The sequence below is a fragment of the Octopus bimaculoides genome, chromosome 13 (genome assembly GCF_046866305.1).
Source record: "Octopus bimaculoides isolate indiv1 chromosome 13, ASM4686630v1, whole genome shotgun sequence".
Taxonomy (NCBI): Eukaryota; Metazoa; Mollusca; class Cephalopoda; order Octopoda; family Octopodidae; genus Octopus; species Octopus bimaculoides.
Window position 1 is genome coordinate 64,195,199 of NC_142940.1, and position 20,502 is coordinate 64,215,700.

A 20,502-nucleotide genomic window follows, 5' to 3' on the forward strand; every position below is an offset into this window, starting at 1 on the left:
CACATGAATCTTTGTATGTTTCTAAATATGTAAAGGAGTGCATATTTGCATGCATGCAGATATGTGTGTGCATTGATATGCACATCTGTTTCTCTGAAAAACAGTCCCCACCATACCCCCCAATCTCATGCCTAATTATACGAAATCCCACTGCTATCCCTTTCTGGGCTGTTTCAACAGAAATAGCTGCTATTTCTGTTGCAGAAGATTCAGTATTCTCCTAGGGTTTCTGGTGCCCCTGCAACCACCTAACATTTGTTGTGTTTACTTTCTTCAAAAACATTCCACGTGAGACAAAAGTGGGGAGAGTTTTTTCTGAATTCAGGTGAGTTGGTTGATGCCTTCACAACCATCGCTATTATTAGCACAACCACCCCTAAGGCAACTACCTCTACCACGACTACCAACCCCCCGCTCCACTACTACTTCTATCAACAACAACAACACTTCTATTATTTGGTATCTTAAAAAAGGTCCAGAAATGAGAGGGACAAGCATTCAGATGCAGGGTTTGGTGTTCGTTCGGTTAAAAATCAGCTGTGAATGAGTCGACTTAGGATCACTGCTGACCATCCCGTCTTCTATTCAGGCATAGGCCAGGTTTTACCTTTCTTTATTAAGATGGTAGAGGGTGATTTGATGGAGGTTTAGTTGCTCTTTCTAGCAGATGGGAAATCTCATAGAAACTCCAGTGTTGGTTATGACTTAACGAGTATTAGGGTGGTGGTTGTTGTGTGGTGTATGATATGATGACATGTAAGGGGATGATGATGGTGGTGGGGTTAGGGTTAGAAGCGTAATGTGGTTATGATGTTTGTGGTAGCAGTACTCAGCATTCCATTCCACCCTGCCTCCAAAATTGTTAGGTAATTCCTCAGCTGGCTGATGAAGAATCCTTGCATTTTTTTAGTTTTTCTTTACTTTTTTGGTGAAGAGTGTTTTTCACCCAACTTATTTTACAGACTTGATAAGCAAAACACATAAACACATTGGTTGTATTTCATTTTCTCTGCGTATAGATACATACATACATACATACATATGTACGTAGGTATGTACATACATGCATATATGTATGTATGTATATGTGTGTGTGTGTGTGCATGTATGTGTGTATGCATGTGTATATGTGTGTGTTTATGCATGTATATGTGTGTGTATGCATGTATATATGTGTGTGATTGTATATGCATGTATGTGTGTGTATATATGCATATGTGTGTGTCTGTCTATATGTATGTGTCTATACGTAAATATGTCTTTGTGTATATGCATGTATATATATATATGTATATACATGTATGTATATATATATATGTATATGTATGTATATATATGTATGTGTATGTATATGTATGTATATGTGTATGTTTGGTATATGTGTAAATAGTTGTGATTACTGAAAATAGAAAGTTATGGAATGGTGGGAGGTTCTAGAAGAAAGTGGAACTATCATTTGGTGGCAGTGTGTGTGTGTGGGGGGGAGAGAGAGAGATCTTCACAAGTATCATTTTGTTTGAACAATTGTTTATGGTTTCTGAGTCTGTTCTTTGTCCCCCCCCCCAATATATTTAGGTGCATGCAGCAGGCATAGCTGTGTTGTTGAGAAATTCACTTTGAAACAATGTGATTCCAACTTTGATCTCATTGTTTGGCCCCCTTAGGAATATCTGTAGCATTTTGGTAGACCAAATGCCATGAATGGAATTCAAGATACAGAAGCTGCAAAATCTGTGTGTGTAATGTGTTTTTGTTGCATCGCTTTGTCACATAAGTTGGCAGTTTGATAAAGGGACCAATAAAGGAAGCACCTGACTGAATTAAGGACAGGAATTGATAGGGTTTGCTAAACCCTTGAAACCAATGCCCCCTGCATGGCTGCAGTGTAATATTGAAATCTGCAAAACAATGAAACTGCATATGTTTATGTAAAATTTGAAAGGCTCAATTATAAGGGCTCAATTATTAATATGAATGTTATTTGTAAGGGGATGACAGTCAAGGTGCTAGATTCCCTTGTTTGAAAACATAAGGACACAGATTGTGCTGTATAGCCAGCTGGAGACGATGTTTCCTAGGGCTAAATTGCAGCAACATTCGTCCTAAACCAGGACTGCCAGGTTATGTTGGCAAACAACCTTTACTCCAGTCAAGGCACTATTTAATATTCTAGTAGTAGTGAAACTCCAAATGATTTCTTAAAGGAATAAAGGACAAAAATAAGTAAAATTACACACTAGTACCACCAATAATTGTCCAATATATACATCAAAACACACATACTACTAAGTAAATGTAATCTTGTAGGTCTTACAGTCACTTTGTTCAATACCAAACTTTTAAAATATTCTGTCTTGCGAAGCTTGCGCATAATCTGACATTTGCTTTAAAATCAAAAATTCCAGCTTTCTTTCATTTCTTTTGCACATAGATTCAGGTGGTTCCACAAGTTTTCACATTTTCCACCTTCATGATTTCTAAGCATCCACTCAGTAAATTACTTCTCCAACTGAAGCCACTTGCAAAATTGACCTTTCCCAGCACAATTTATTATTATTTTTTTTTTTTGCTTTCTCTCCAGTTTCTTTGCTATCTTTCTCCAGACTCTCACAAGTTTCTCTGAACCACCAAATTCTTGCAGCTACACAGTTAATTGTCATTTCTGCAATTTCAATAACTTTTAGTTTGAATGTTGCTGGGTGTTTTTGTTTTTCTAGGAATTGTCTTCTCATAAAATGATCGAAAATTTCAATTTCAAAACTATGTAAGGGAGTCTGGATATGTGTGTGTGTGTGTGTGTGTGTGTGCGTGTGTGTGTGTGTGTGTGTGTGTGTGTGTGTGTGTGTGTGTGTGATTTGAAGGTAAAGAGTGTTGGTTGAAGGTAAACAGTGTGAACGTCAGCCAAAGCCTCAGTTCTATGTTTGGAGATAAATGCAGTCCATTCCATACTATTATCTATAAAGTGATCCAATATTTATGTTCTTCATATGACTTTTGGACATTAAAATTTCTTTGGAATATCATTTGATCTTGAAATGTCTTGCTACAAACCATTTATATTCTATTGTGAAACTATCTTGAAATTTGATAGGATTTCTAACCTACTCTGACTAAAGTTACGTTCATAATTCTGTCTGTCTGTCTATCTGTCTGTCTGTCTGTCTGTCTCTCTCTCTGTCTTCCTAAATATATATATATATATATATATATATACATACATACAGGAGAACCTCGGTTTTCGAACAACTCTGATCATGAATTAATCATGCTTCATATATATCAATATCTATCTATGTGTGTGTGTATATATATAAAGCACGATTTATTCAAGATCAGAGTTGTACGGACACCGAGGTACTACTGTATAAATATAATATATACTTTATTTAAAAGCAGCAGAAATATAACAAAAAAACCGTTACTCTGAGTTTCACGTTCCCGTTCATCGGACAACAAAACTGTCAGATGAACGGGAGCGTGAAACTCAGAGTAACGGTTTTTTTGTTATATTTCTGCTGCTTTTAAATAAAGCATATTACTCTACCCCTGGTATTTGAGTACTCTTTTTTCCACCTTGTTGCACATTTCATGTGCTTACTCCGGTATATATATATATATATATATATCGGCCTCTCTATGTGTCCAATACTAACCTAATTATGGAAAACAGTAAGGCCTTCATTACAGTATTTAGTTTCATCCAACTAGACTGAGCTCAAATAACTATCAGTATTATATATTGCTGTATGTATATATATATATATATATATATATATATATATATATATATATATATATATATATATATATATGTGTGTGTGTATGTATGTATATATGTATATATATTTCGCTATGCTCAACCACTAGTAAAACAAAACAAAACAACCTAGTTTTGCACTCAGCCAGAAGACTTTTCTTTTATCTTTTATTGTTAGATACATTACCTTGTGGTGTTTAGTTGCGGCACTTTAAATTCATCATCATCATTTAACATTCATTTTCCCTGCTGGCATGGGTTGGATGGTTTGACCACAGTTAGCAAGCTGAAGAGCTGGACCAGGTTCCAGTCTGTTTTGGACTGGTTTCTGTGATTAGATGCTCTTCCTAACACCAACCACTTTACAGAATGTACTGGGTGCTTTTTTTATATGACACCAGCATGGGTCCTTTTTTACATGGCACCAGCAAATAAGTTCAAGCCCTGCATTGGTTAACTTTGCTTGTCAGCCTTCTGAGATTAATACAGTAATATACCAGTCATGTAAGTGGGGTCTATGTAATCAACTAGCTCTCTACCATCTATTCTCAGAATTGATGTTGCTATTATTATCATTGTTATTAGTCCTGCAGGAGGCTGGCAGAGTGGTTAGCACGCCGGGCGAAATGCTTAGCGGTATTTCATCTGCCGCCATGTTCTGAGTTCAAATTCCGCTGAGGTTGACTTTGCTTTTTGTCTTTTTGGGGTCGATAAAATAAGTACCAGTTGAACACTGGGGTTGATGTAATTGACTCATCCCTACCTCCCCCAAGCTGCCCTTGTGGCAAACATTTGAAATAATTATCATTGTTATTATTATTGAAGTTGACATCATGTGATGGAAGATTTGGAAAATAGATAAAGGAATTTAAGATTGAAACAAAGAACTAGTGTGTGTGTGTGTGTGTGTGTGTGTGTGTGTGTGTGTGTGTGTGTGTGTGTGTGTGTGTGTGAGAAAGAGAAAGATGGGTAATGTCATTTTTGAGACCTAGAATATAGTTCATTGTTCTAAATTTAAATGCTTAAAACTGTCCTTCATATTTAAATTGCCTAGAGATAATAATAATAATAATAATAATAATAATAATAATAATAATAATATGTTGGTTGACAATAAATGATTATTGTAATTACATGTTGTAATTATAAAACTGCTTAAGGTGTTTTTGATTTCTCATGTCAGAGTGAATGGTGTTTAGTGTGGATGTGTGTGTGTAATTACCGGTACAGACAGTGGCTGTACATACTCCATTGTTCCTGTCACCACTACTCCCTCTCCACCCTCACTTAATCAAGTGAATTGAATTGTGTGTGTGTGTGTGTGTGTGTGTGTGTGTGTTTGTGAAAAGGTTTCAGACAACTTGAAAGTTTGTCTGAAACTCTGTTTACTTAACCATGCTGCTGAATGAAATGGCCTGTTGTTGTCACCATTCCTGTGAACAAAAATCAGATTTTCTCTTAAGTATGAAAATTAAATTTTTTTTAAAATTAATTCTTAATTTCTTGAAATTATTTCCTCCTTTTCTTTGTGAGTCACAACAATTGTCTTTGCTTTGTCCAATAAGAAGGGGAATTTCAATTTAAATGTTTCTCTATACTTCATTCGGTGCGTCAACATCTCCTTGATCTATGTTGATTCTGGTTGTTTTTTGTTTTTTAAATATGGTAGTTTGTATTGTTCTCAAAGTCAGCTTTCGCTTAGCAGACTTGTGATCAAAGGTGTTCCATCAGTCATGACCATTCTCTAAAATTTCTTCGGACATAAATTACCTTTTATTTTTAAAACTAGTTTGTAATTGGAAGAAGATTTGCCTACCATACCTAGAAGATGAAGCAATCCCATAGAGATTCTCTCTTTTACTTCCAATGGTCTACATGCCTGGTGGCACTGATCGTTAAGTTTTCGTTATTGGTGACTCTCTGTTTCAGTTGCCACTGAAACGTACAAGCAATACCTAAGAAAGTTGCGACATAGTTGCTTAACTTGCTAGAAAATAACTGCTAAATCTCCCTCAAATCACATCCTACCATCTTAAGAAAGGACATATTGGACAAAATAGTCTTAAATATATAGGATTTGGTTAAAAAAGAAAAGAAAAAAACCCCTCACACGTTTGATAGCTATTCTGGGTCAGGGTTGCTATGAGACTAAACAACAGTAACAATTCATGTGGATAATTGCCACAGAATGAACCAACTGCTATACTACACTACCAGCCAACAAAGGAGCTCGGCATATGCTAGAAATATCAGCATAGACTTTTCCACATCATACCCTAACACTTTAGAAGAAAGCAGATGTTGTATATGGCAGCACTTGACTTCCTATGTCCAGTATTCTAAGGAAAAAGTGGGGATGCTCATGGTTGGAATATCCTTGATAACAGGTCTGTTGGATCAGGGCTGTCCTAAATCTGAACAAAACTGAATAATAAAAGTTTATCTATGAACTGACTACTGACCGAGACCTTTGGAAATGTGCTGTGCGTGAGAAGACCCGGCAAGCCAAGTAAGATCGTTGCCAGTGCCCCTGGACTGGTTCTTGTGCGGGTGGCACATGAGATGCACCATTTTGAGCGTGGCCGTTGCCAGTACCGCCTGACTGGCTCCCGTAGGATTTTCGAGCAAGATCGTTGCCAGTGCCCCTGGACTGGCTTGTGCGGGTGGCACATAAAAGACACCATCTCGAGCGTGGCCGTTTTCGTGCGGGTGACACGTAAAAGCACCCACTACACTCTCTGAGTGGTTGGCATTAGGAAGGGCATCCAGCTGTAGAAACTCTGCCAAATTAGACTGGAGCCTGGTGTTGCCATCCGGTTTCACCAGTCCTCAGTCAAATCGTCCAACCCATGCTAGCATGGAAAGCGGACGTTAAACGATGATGATGATGATGATGATGTTTGTGAAGGAATGTATTTTTATGATGATTGACATAGCTGGAAAGACAGTTTATGCAATGGAATTTATTCCTTTCCAAATTGCAAATGAGTTCTTAAGATTAGCAGCACTTTGGAGCTGAGTTAATAGACGTCTGGAATTTGAAGAATTTGAATAGCCAGAGTTATTGCATGTCCTAGTTATTGGTTGAAATCAAGGTATTGACATCTTACCTCACTGGAACTCTTGAACTTGTCTGCAGAGCTATTCTAATTAGAGAGTCTTTGCTTTTTAAAACCTGTAAGTATGTGTAGGTGTTTATGTCTAATCTTTTGTATAGACTTGCGTGGAAAATGGTTTCTACATGTGTTAGGTACTGGTAAGGAAATTGGTATGAGAAAAGTTTTATTACTTTTCCTTTACATTTTACTATTAAAAAATAAAATGTAAAGAATTATATTTACCTAATTCAAAAGACAGGATGGTTCTTCATGAATACTTTACAATGCTTGGCTCTAATGAGTTTAGGATAGTCTATAAGCACTTTGGCATTAAAAGGGTAAGGTCTGGAAACAGAAAGCTTGTGATGGTCTGTGTCAGCAACAATCAGTTCTTGGGATGGTTTGTGGAAGCATTTGATAAGTTTAATTGCCATGTGAAGTGAAGAATGTAACATTTCTGGCAGTTGACTTTGTTAAATCTATTCAGTGTTGTTGAAGAGATTGGTGCTAAATATGCAATTTGGCAACTCTGCTTCTACAGGAGTGTGCATGACATATCTGATGAGCTAGGGTTGTGAGTCAATCCCAAATGTTGAATTTATTACCTCTGGGTGAAATGCTTAGTGGTATTTTGTCTGTCTTTACTTTCTGAGTTCAAATTCTGCCAAGGTCAACTTTGCCTTTCATCCTTTTAGGATTGATAAATTAAGTACCAGTTGTGTTCTGGGGGTTGATGTAATTGATTGGCCCCCTCCCCCCACCAAAAAAAGAAAACATAAAATTTCGAGCCTTGTGCCTAGAGTAGAAAAGAAGTTCCTTTGTACTAGAATATTTGTTTTAAGAAAAGCAGCTCAATAATTGACAATTTATTGAGTATTTAAATGCCTTATTTTATCTGCTGCTACATTATTTTATCAACACCAGAGAAGCAAAAGTTGACTCAGACAACAGATGACCTCAAGAGGTAAAGAGACATAACTAAATACTTCAGAATCTTTAGTCCTGCACCATTTCTAGAACTTCGTCACAGATCTTATTAATTATAGCTTTATAAACTTCATAGTTCTATACTCTTGTTGCTTAACCTCCTTCCTTCTAAAATTCCTACATTTTGGTTAGATGTTATTATTAATGTGTCTCTTTTCTTGTTTCTATTTTTAGGCTTCTGGCTTGGAGCTTGATCCACTCTTCTGACGTCATTTGATTCTTTAGAATTTCTTTAGCATGTCTGAGGTGCCTCCGCTTCCAAGACGGAAGGATAGCTTGCCAGCACCAAAAGTGCCTCCAATACCACCTGTGCCGAATCGAAAGAATTACTTAACAAGTCGTCCCTGCGTGTGGCCAGTTACCCAGCCAACTACTTCAGCTGTGACCATTTCCAGTGGCTGCACTGCCAGCAGCAGTAGTAGCAGCAGCAGCAGCAGCAGCAGTAACAACAACAACATCAGCAGTAGTATCTGCATCAGCATCAACAACAGCACAACGAGTACCACCACTACCACCACCACCAGCACCTCTACACTCGCTACGACTAGCTGTAGTTCTTCAGCCTCTGCTGCCACCAAAATGTCTACAAACCCACAAACATCAGTATCCTCTTCATCGTCAGCATCAATCGATTCCAAAAGTTCCAGCGAAGCTTCTGAAATCGTCTTCGAGGCTTCAAACCACTGCCAAGAGGGCTTCAAGGCTCTTTTGGATTTCTACAATCGAAAGATATTATGTGACTTGGAGATTCGAGTTGGCAAGAAGTCGATATGGTGCCATCGGGTTGTTCTTGCATGTGTCAGTAACTATTTCAAAGGTATGTTTACATCAGACATGGCAGAGAGCAAGCAGGGTGTCCTGACGATACACGACCTGGATGAGCATTGTCTTCAAGCCCTCATAACGTTTGCATACACCTCTAAGGTGACTCTCACTGTGGACAATGTGCAACAGCTTCTCTATGCATCTTCCATTTTGCAAATGGAAGCAGTTGCACAAGCCTGCTGCAAATTTATGCAGAACCATTTGCATCCAACAAACTGTGTCGGTGTCAGAAACTTTGCCGAGCAGCATGGCTGTACGGAATTGGTCAAAGTAACAGATGAATACATATTGGAACATTTCCTTGAGGTAGTTGACCAAGAGGAGTTCTGTAACATGCCCTACAAAGTCATCGACATCATCGTCAGTTCACCGAACCTTAATGTACCTTCTGAAATTCGCGTTTACGAGGGTGTAATGAAATGGGTTAAACAAGACTTAATGAAACGGCGATGTTATTTGCCAAAACTGCTTGCACATGTCAAACTGCCCCTTATACCGGTGAGTTACCTTATGGATTGTGTTGAAACTGAGGACCTTTTAAAGAAAAGTTTTGAGTGTCGGGACTTTTTGGATGAAGCCAAACATTACCAGATGTCTCACACTAACCTGATCATCGAGGTGAAGATTACGGAGAGGATGAAACCACGTAAAAGCTATGCAGGTAACATTGCTTTGCTTTCCTGGCTTCCCAATTCTAGGACTCTGTGTGTGTGTGTGTGTGTATGCGTGTGTGTATGTATGTGTGTGTGTGTGTGTGTGGGTGGGTGTTTGTGTGCGTGTGTGTGTGGGGGGTGAGTAATGTTCCTTCCGTGTGTCTTTCTTGCTTTCACTGAATGATGCACACACAACGTACACACACATACATATGCACACATGCACACATACACGCACATACATCATACACACATACATACGTACACACACATACATACGCACACACATATAATTACGTACACACACATACATACATACATACAGACAATTGGAACCTGTTGTGGCCGCTGGCTTTGCCAGCTTTTGTCAAACCGTCCAACCCATGCCAGCATGGAAAACAGACATTAAATAATAATGATGATGATGATGATATATATCATTTACATGCTCATGCGCATAACAAAATTACTTTTAGATATATATACATACATGTTTGTAATTGTGTGTGTACACATATTTTTCCCCTCCATCAAGAAACCATGTTATGCTTAGTGCACGCGCACACACACACAAAGAACACTCACGCATGCATACTCACTGATGTAGGTAAGCATTAAGCACTTAATGTAAACAATTGTGTTGAAGCAATTATTTCTCCTCCAGTGCTCCACCGCCTCCCAATATTGGAGTAAGACAACTAAATAGATTAACTGTGCAGATAACAACTGCTCAGGCATTATGCATTTGCTAATCACTCACTCACTCTGTGTGTGTGTGTGTGTGTGTCTTCTTCAGGCATTGGTGCAGTCCTTGTGTATGATTTGAAACAGAGTTGGTGTATCTTACCTGTTTTTTTTTGTGTGTGTGTGTGGGTGGAGAATAGTAGGGGGGGGGGGGGGGAGTGTTGTTGTTGTTGTTAATTTTGTTTCCATTGTCATTCCCTTCCTTTTCTGCTTGCATGTGTCAAACCATGTGTGTTTTGTCAAATACAAACTACTTGATATTCTGTTAAGCTGCCTGCACATCATCATCATCATCGTCATTATCACAATCATTGTCACAAACGAGAAACAAGACATTATGACCCCCCCACACACACACTCTCTCATGCATTCAGTAATAACAGTAACAGTTATTTGTGCATTGGTATTAGTAGTTGTACTAGAAATAGTAGTTTTTATCTTAGTTCCAGTTAGTATTGTTTAAGCCCAAGTCCTCATCGATCCTGTGAATATATGATTAGACCATACTCCTCACAATCTGTTTCGCTTACTTAACTCTACATTATTCATTGTATCTCTCTTTTTCTAAGATGGTAGGCTGTGATTTGAGGGTGATTTGTCTGTTACTTCTAGATGGTCAAGCAGCTACATAGAAGCCTACTTGTTAACAGTTATCGTCACAGGCATTGTATTTTGCCATTTACTGGATGTGAAGTGAGTGTTTCTCTGGATGGGCTGCTGGTTTATCGCATGTAAATTGGACATTGCAATCTTGTAATCATTTTTATCATTCTGTGCTTCTTTTTGTGCATAGATTTTGATATTGGCACAAAACCCACCAAAAAACCTAAAACTCGTACTTTTATCTATTTATTCATAGTTAAATCAGTTCCATTTTGATAGGACAGGAATTGGTGCTCCTTATTTGACTGATTGGTCATTTTTCCTGCTAACTTTGGCAGCTCTATTAAATATATGAAGTTATAAATATTTCCAGAATAAGGAGCAGCTGAAAAAGCTAGTCTTTATACCGGTAGATTTGCTTGGTTTCTGCAGGTGGATGATGCATCTTGTATTCGGCATTCACAGAAGATCTGTCCCCCAATAATCAGTATAGATGAATTATCACACCTCAAGAACTCAACATAATACTTGCAGTAGGATTGAACCTGTTCCTCGTGAGCTTGTATTTCGGCATCCTGCATATCCATCCGGTCAATACCTTCAAATATACAAGATGGTCTGAATATTTTTGATGTTATAATGATTTTATCATGGATAATTAAGACGGTTGACACCTTTCACCACCTGCAATGTCTTCTTCAAATATTCACATCCCTGATACCTATAGATATATGTATAGTTTTTACCACTATCAGCTTGCAACATCTGAGTTAGTTGTGAATGATCAGTTGAAGGAAGGCTTGACCCAGTCTACACTGACATTTTTAGTGCTAATAATAACTTTCTTTATAAGTCTAATGTTGTACTTCGGTTAAAACTCTTACACATGTCCCAGCACGTGAAGAAGTTCATATTTATATTGGTCCAGTGATATTTCAACGTTGAACATGTGTCAGGCTTATTGTGCTTGTCAGCTGTGACATTTATATTTTGAGAATGAACTGAAAAAAGATTGAAACCTTGAAAGCAGGATGTGAAGCATGACATTAGCTTACTCGATTACTAATCGCTGGGGTTGAACTTCTTTACACTCGTGTGCAGTGTTTTGACTTTGCTTCTTAACACTTGTTATTTTCTGTTAAAACTATCCTTGCATGAACAATAAGTCTCTGTAGCTCTGATGTATTTCCAGCCACTGAGTGACCCATGAAGCACACCTAAAAACTACTGGTTGCAATAGTTGTGAACCTATCAACACAGGCAAATATTTTGCCCTTGATGCTGTCTCACCTCTGTTTCAAGCATTTGTTTGTCTCTTTTATTCAATTCATTCCACAAAACTGCAGCTGTACATTGTAAGACAAATGCCTACTGTTTTGTTTTATGCTTCCTGAGTTAGGAGGGCTAAGTTTAGCACAGGAAGCATTGCATTTGTATCTGAGGCAATTAATTAATGTGTTTCCCTCTGTCAAGTTAATGAGATTAATGCATTGCTGACTTTTCTTCGAGATCCTACTGGCAAGTGAGAGTCCAGTTGCCTGTTTCTTTAATTTCTAACTCCTAATCAGATCATAAGGTTTGTCTGAGCACCATATTACCTGTGGTGGTGCAAGAGTTGAGTATGTCTCCTGCACTCGGCTTTCTATTTTTAAACAACTTGCTTGCTTTTAACCACACACACACTCTTAAACAAAATGTGTGTGTGTGTTTGCATGTGTACTGTCATTTTTGAGTATATATATATATATATATATATATATATATATATATATATACATACACACATACACACACACACACACATATATATATATATATATATATATATACACACTGTTCAGATTTACTTGATATCTTTTATATTTATGTGTATGATCCTCTCTTTGCTTATATCTTAGCTCTTTGAATAATCTACCTATTCCTTCAGTGTGTATGAGCACTCTAGACTTTGCTTAGATTTACACGTATGTATGCACATACAAGCACACACATACACGAGTATGTATGTATGTATGTATGTATGTGTGTGTTGTTGTCACTTTGGATATTGCTTTGAACTGAGAACGATGCATCCATTATCTTTGTGTATGTGTATACTCCTTGTGTGTGTGTGTGTGTGTGTGTGTGTAACTGTCTGTCTGTCAGTGGTGGTTGTGGGTGGTACTATGGTTTCTATCAGATAAGTTCACTTGTTCACCTCCTGTGTAAATGATGTCCATGACAATCAATTGCATTAATCATTAATTAAGCTTCCTCACCTATCATCATCTCAGCTATTTATATATTTTCATCATCAGCAATTGAAATACCAGGATTAGTTTTCTCATTAACCACTTACTGTTGATCTCTTATGATGAGTTGAGCAATCAACACATCTATAGCGTTTACTTATGTGTCTTTATGTTTCGAGTTCAAATTACTCCAGGTTAAAGTTTGCTTTTCATCTTCACAGGTCAGTAAAATAAGTACCAGTAATAATATGTAAAGATTCTTCTATTAAATTGACTTCTGCCATAGGATTGGCTGTTGATAAAGTACCAGTCATTCATTGGTATTAATTTGACTACATGTCTTCCCCAAAACTTGACAACAACAACAACAAGCGTGATGACAAGAAAAGTAAAGAAAAGAACAGCAATGTTGACAAGGGGAACAATGAAAATATGAAGGTTAACAGCAGCAACAATACATCTGCCAATTCTACCAACACAACCATTGCTGCCGCCACCACCAGTATTAACAGTAACACCATTAACAGTGCCAACACTGCTGCTGGCAAATCAACTGTTAACAGTTTTGTTACAGTCAAATGCAAAAATCAATTCCTCTACCGCCAGAGGATTAGAAAAATACCAAAAATTTCCCTTTTGGTCAAAAATTTATCAACTTCTTTTCAAGTTCCACTTGGGGATGAGAGTGAGTGCGAAGGGTCTCCTCTCAGTGTGCACCTGAAGACCATAGAACAGCACTGTGTGAGGGCACTTTCCTTTAGGAATTGGTGTGATTCTGGATCTGTGGCCGTCCCTTGGTGGGATGTCACTTTCATTCTCCATGCCATTTTCTTTTTTTGCATAGTCGCCCCCCCCCACACCATGTATGTAATTTGTTCTTGTAATGTTTTCTTCATCTGTTACCCTTGTTTCAAATTAGATATCTTTATATTTTTATGCCCTGTTGGTGACAGATTCATTATCATTAGCCTCAATGTCACCAACTGTATCACTTGCAGTATTAGTAAAGTGCTTTTATCCCACTGAAATAATAATAATAATAATAATAATAATAATAATAATAATAATAATCCTTTCTGCTGTAGGCACAAGGCCTGAAATTTGTTACTATTGCTACATATTACATTTTTGTTTCCATAGGAAACATGGAGACTGGTGCAATGGCAGTTTATAACTGTGATCACAAGACAATTTTGTTTCTATGGTAACTATAAAACATAGAGGCTGTCTGGTTGGATCAATATCAGTTATATTTATATAACTGTGGTCACATGGCAGTCTTGTATTTAAGGTAACTCCCAAGCTTAGAAACTCCAGTTTCATGTCTGCCCTGTGTATGAGTGTGATCATAAGACTGTTTTGTTTCTTTAACAATTATCAAGTCTGACTGGTCACTGGACAGGTCAATGGAGGACTCTCCTTGGGGTTACTTGACATAGTAGAAATAGCAGCCAAATTAAACTTGAACCACTCTCTATTGGGTAATGCTGTAAGGAATAAAGACACTATGACTAAAAAAGAACGAGTGGTTATGGCTTGAATGCCAGTGGTCATAGGTGTGATCGGTCAGAGCCACAGGTCAGCTCTGATCAATAACCTGGGGCCAAATAAAAACTCTGGTCTCATCATAATCTTGTTACTATGGTTACAATCAAGCTCAGAGGCAAGTTTATTTGTTGGTTTGAAGTTTGTTATATTTTAGAACTGGTTACATGAGTGGTGTGAAGGCATGTGGCCCAGTGGTTATGGTGTTGGATTCATGATCATCAAGTCAAGGGTTCGATTCCTGGACTGGGTGGTGTGTTGTGTTCTTGAGCAAAACTCTTCATTTTACTTTAGGCTTAATGTTGTATGGGGACTGGCATACCCCCATACTACTACAACTACTATTACTACTACTACTACTACTACTACTACTACTACGTTGCTGGTGTAGCTTTCTAAAATTTCTAGAGCAGGAGACAAAATGCCTTGTGGTGTTTGTTCCAGTTCCCTGTTCTGAATTAACCTCCTATGACACTGCTGCTAAGCTGTGTGTGCCCTTGTCTTTCCATAAGAAAACATCAACAACATGGAGAAGCGAGATCTACCCATGGGCAACTGCTCAGGAACTTTCCAGGTGCAGATGGGTGCTCAGTCACGACTGAAAGAGGCCTTAACGAGAGAGAGTCACATGTTCGTTTTGTTTCTACAGTAATGATCAAGCAAGTGGGGGAAGACAAACAAAATGCTATAAATTGTGTGGTTGCTATGAGACCGTGTACAGAAATACATTACGATAACATCAGACAAGTTTGTTTTAACAAACCGTGGGAAAATATCAAGCCATGATATTAACTGATTATTGATGGAAACAAAACAGAAAATAGAAATACACGCATACATACATTTACATACATACATATATATATATATATGAGTGTGTGTGTGTGTATATTTCATTTCCTTCTTCTTTTAATTTTTCCTGCATGATGTTATAATTGTCTTCATTTTTTTTTTCTTTCTGGATCCTTGTTGTTGCTTGCTTCCTCTCATCCATTCTCTAAACAAAGGTAAACATTTGGTCTTCACACATTAAAGAGATTTCTTTTTTTTCAAGTGAGAGTATACATGTCTGTCTGTATGTATGCTTTACTGAACGACCATATCTGTATATCTATGGATTATTTTGGTTAATATTGTATACAGTCAGATGTAAACACCTATCTTTATGTACAATATATGGACTTCTAGGCTGTGTCGCCAGTTAAAGAAGACACTCATTTGACTATGAAATTCTATCACAGAATTAAAACTGATCTGGTTGACATCTATGAAAATATTGCGTATAATGGCAAGAAAATCTCTCTATCTGCTTGGTGTTGGCTTAAAATAGATAGACATTTTCTGCAGCGCAGTATAAGATTAAGACACATACTGTTAATGCAACATTTGTGCATGTGTTCTAAGGGAAGTGGAGCTTTTCAAAGTCCAATATTCAGACAGTGGCTGCTAATCTATCAGATTACTTGGAATTTCCAACCCAGCTGTCCGTTTTGCCATGTGCCTCTTCTATTTTTTCTCTTTTGCTGAAAATATCTCAGAACAACCATACTATATAACTAATTATAATAATAATAATGATAGTGACCACATTGGGTATTCTTATCTGTCTTTATCTCTCTCTCTCTCTATCTATCTACCTATCTGTCTACCTGTCTGTCTGCCTGTCTATGTGTCTGTCTACCTGTCTGTCTACCTGTCTGTCTACCTGTCTGTCCCCCTGTCTGTTTTCCCATCTGTCCATTTATCTGTTTGTCTATCTATCTGTTCATCTGTCTGTCTGAGTCTATCTATCTATTATATTATTATTATTATTATTATTGTTGTTTTCGTTGCTGTTATCTCATTCCATCTCTCTCTCTCTCTCTCTCTCTCTGTTTCTCTTCCTTTCTCCTACACAAACACAAGCACGCATGTTAGGCCTTGTGCACAGAGTAGTATGATAAACTTGCCTTCTTCCAGCACAGTAGTCAATAAAACTATCTACAGCTGAGACTTGTGTTTTCTTTCTAAACAAAAACATCAAAGACGATAATATGCCATCATTCATCGTTGCATCTCTCATCACTCTGCCCCAAACACTTCCAGGAGAATTATCATCTGGTTTGAAAATGAAGAAATCTGTTAATCGGTAGGAATGATATGGAAATCTTTGATAGTTGATTCTTAACCTTTTGGAGACAAAGCTTACTGATAAAAAGTGTTGCATCTTTATAAGATATGAGAAAAACAATGATGTTATTATTTAAAATGTGAAAAAGGTATTTGATATCAGTAGGAAATTATATGTAATTCTTGAAGAAATGTCTATCTTGTTTCCAGCACAAAAATGGTTAGTCTGATTGATAGATTAATACAGTCCTTTCATAAAGGTTAAACAATTTATTAATTAACCCTTTTGAGGTTAATTTTTTACTAATACTTTCTCTACAGTAAAGAAACAATTGTTTTCAAATGATATGAAAAAAATTTCATCATTTAATGCCTGTTTTCCATGCTGGCATGGGTTGGACAGTTTGACAGGAGCTGGCCAGGCTGGAGGGCTGCACCGGGTTCCATTGTCTGTTTTGGCATGTTTCTACTGTTTCATGCCCTTCCTAATGCCAACCGCTTTACAGAGTGTACTGGTTACTTTTTATGTAGCACCAGCATCTGTAAAATTTTTATGTGGCACCACCACCACCACCACCATCATCATTATCATCATCATCATCATCATTTAACGTCTGTTGTTCATACTGGCATGGGTTGGATGGTTTGACCAGGGCTAGTAAGCTGGAAGGCTGCACCAGACTCCAGTCTGATTTGGCATAGTTTCCTATGGCTGGATTCCCTTCCTAACACCAACCACTCTGAGAGTGTAATGGGTGCTTTTATGTGCCACCGGCATGGGTGCCATTTGTGTGACACTGGTATCTTCCATGACTGTGATTTTGCTCAGCTCGATGGGTCTTGATGCTTGAGCACAACATAATGCCAAAGGTCTGTAAGAATATTAAATTTCAGTTGGCATAAAAAAGTATGTTTATTCTTGAAAAAATCCCTTTCTTTCACTAAATCTCTTCAATCATTAATCCAAAAGCATGAGAGTGACTAGGGGGTACACAGTATTGACAAGCACCCTGAAATGGGAGAAACATGACTTGTTCTTATGATGTACTACTAGAGAACACATGAATAAATTAAATGTAAGAAAAGAATTGGCTTTTTGGAAACTTATAACCAATAATTTTATAATTCATGAATGCATGTCATGAATATTCATAATAACGGTTATTTCTAGTTCTGCTCTAAATAAAGAAAAAATTGGAATTAAAAGCCTTTTGGAACAAACATTTGGGTCAAATAATCAAAGGATCACAGTTTCAACCTTGTTGGGTGTCTCATTAGCTTTGTTCTTGTTAAAACCACAGGCTGTTTATATATATCTGTCAATAACCAGAACGAATATCTTTGAAGTATAAACTCTAAACTGTCTTAGAATAAAGCTAGAAATACTTTCTTAATCAAATTAATTCTTGTACCCTGTCGTGTGGTACATAATTTTTCTCAAACACTAATTGCCTAACCTTCACGACCAGATTGCTTACTCTAGATATTGACTGATATATCACCAAGGTAACTAAAAAAACACATATGGTTTGAGTGCATTGGATCTGACGAAACCCAGTTAAGTTGAAAGTGCAACTGTTTATGTCTTGTATACATAGTCTCTCTTGTGGTTATAACTCTCAGATTCTTTTTGAAATAATATAAACATTTTTTTTTTGTATATATAATTAATGATAATATTTTGTTGAGAAATTTAGTTATCAGTTTTTTTTTTTGTGCACTTTTACTTTGGAAGATATTCAAGAATAATGTAAATCAACTTCTGTTACTTTTTCTTTGATGTTAAATTAACGAACCTCATTGCTTTCAAGAAGCAAAGGTGATTTTCTGATAAACGTAATGAACGCTTTTTTTTTTATTTCATAGAAGATAGAATTTTGTTACATATGTTTTGCTTTGTGGACTTTTGATCTTTTGGCAGTAAATTAATGAAAAGTTGTTACCTTTGGAGAATCTTAATTCTCTGTATCTTTTACTCTATATACAAATATCCCTTCTCTCTCAACGACTGCTCTTATCTAAGCTAATTCATGGCATAAGATTTGCCTCGTTGAGTTTCAAGATTGCTGCCAAAATAGACATTGCACACCCTTCTCCACTTATTTTATCTGTCTCTCTGCTGAATGGGTTTTTTTCTTTTTTGTGTGTGTGTATTTCTGTCTTGCACAGTTAATCTGAATTTATGTATATTATCAAGACAGAACTAATTGAATTAATAAAGCGTCAATACTGTTGCCGGGGGGGGGGGGGGAGCTGATAGTCCATACCTCACCTGTTGCAGCTGCATCATATTCAAGGCCAGGACATAAAACTCGCAACTGATTTGGTCAGTGAAAAGTGTACAATTAATAGTTGACATCTGATGGCATCAAAGCTTTTCTAAGAAATGTAGTGAAGCACGTTAGTGAGACGGAGACATTGAATGTGGAATATTTCCAAAGACTGGAAAGAAATTACTCAGTTATAGTCTGTTGGACTATGTGCTATGTTAACCAATAGGAATGGTGGGACACAAGTGAGTTGCAGGTGCCGCCAACATTAAGGACATCAGCTAATGTGGAGATATAATTGTGCTGATATAGACATGTGTAATGTGAAGGAATGATAAATACCTGGTGAAAAAGTGTCATGCAAGATCTCAAACACAACAGCATGGGACTGTTAAGAGAAATGGCAATATGATTTAAAGGAGACTTCTCAACCAGTGCCAACATGGCAAAAATGATCTTGGAAAATTGGGAAACAATGATTTGGTAACTGGAGCTCTCTGGAGTTGACAGCTTATGCTAAATTCCAATATAGATATAGTTGCTATGATGATTATAGCTTGGAATTTGGGGTACAGGCTCTTTCATACTGAAATACTTTAGATGTATATGGCATGAATATATATAGGCACTGACATAGCTGTGTGGTAAGAAGCTTGCTTCTTAACCACAGGGTTCTGGGATCAGTCCCATTGTGTGACACCTTGGACAAGTGTCTTCTATAGCTGCAGGCAGGCCAAAGCCTTGTGAGTAGATTTGGTAGATGGAAACTGAAAGAAGCCCGTCATATATATATATGGGGGGGGGGGTCTTTGTGTCTATGTTTGTCCTTCACCACAGCTTGACAACTGGTGTTGGTGTGTTTATGTCCCCATAACTTAGCAGTTTAGCAAAAGAGACCGATAGAATAAGTACTAGGCTTATCAAGAATAAATCCTGGGGTTGATTTGACTAAAAGCCTTCGGGGCGGTGCCCCAGCATAGCTGCAGTGAAATGACTGGAAGAAAAGATAAACGATATGTATATATTCCGTACATGGAAAGAATGATCTCTAATCTGTATAATATCATGAAACCAAAAGGGCTTCTTGACTGGCCATTTTTGTTTCTTTTTCAATCTACTTCAGAACCCTTGTTAAGAGTTCCTTAATTTTCTGGTAGCAGACTTAAAACATTCTGTGCCTTGCTTTTGTATCTTATGATGAGTAGAATGTTCCTTCCACTAATGCCTAACTACAGCCAAGTAAACTGGGCCATTTAAGTATCAAGTGTCCTGACCACATGACCGAGCATTGATAAAGAACCACCAACATTTCAACAAGGTCATCCACAACACTTATTGACTTAAAAGATTACATTTGTCACTCAAATATGATAGAAAACTAAAGAAAGTCATTGTTATAAGAAATTATTCAAAATGTTCTTCACCAACTTAAAAGCTTTGTGTGTGTGTGTGTGTGGCATTTAAAATCCGTCTTTTAGTTACTTCATCCAGATATTTAACATCTGCTGTAGTAAAGTGATGAGTTGTTTTTGGTGTGTTTAGTTCTTTGTTACAACTGTTTGACTCGTTCTGCTAAACTCATTATGAAAATGTGTGAATATCACAACTTCTATTCACCCATCCTTCTAAAAAGCTAAAAGAGATGTTTAATGCTTTTCAGAACACCTGTGACCAGGCTGA

The 20,502-nt window shown here is 37.3% G+C and overlaps 1 protein-coding gene across 6 annotated transcripts in view; it reads left to right on the forward strand.

Moving 5' to 3' along the window:
• Nucleotides 1–20,502, forward strand: part of LOC106867774 (uncharacterized) — a 127,602-nt gene that overhangs the window by 92,076 nt on the left and 15,024 nt on the right. For all 6 annotated transcript variants that reach the window (XR_016244081.1, XR_008265410.2, XR_008265409.2 and 3 more), the window contains exon 2: nt 8,017–9,328. Coding sequence is in view for 2 of the 6 variants with exons in the window: in XM_089362000.1 (XP_089218126.1) it covers nt 8,080–9,328 (1,249 nt within the window). In the remaining 4 variants the exon portion in view is untranslated. The remainder of the gene's footprint in view (nt 1–8,016; nt 9,329–20,502) is intronic.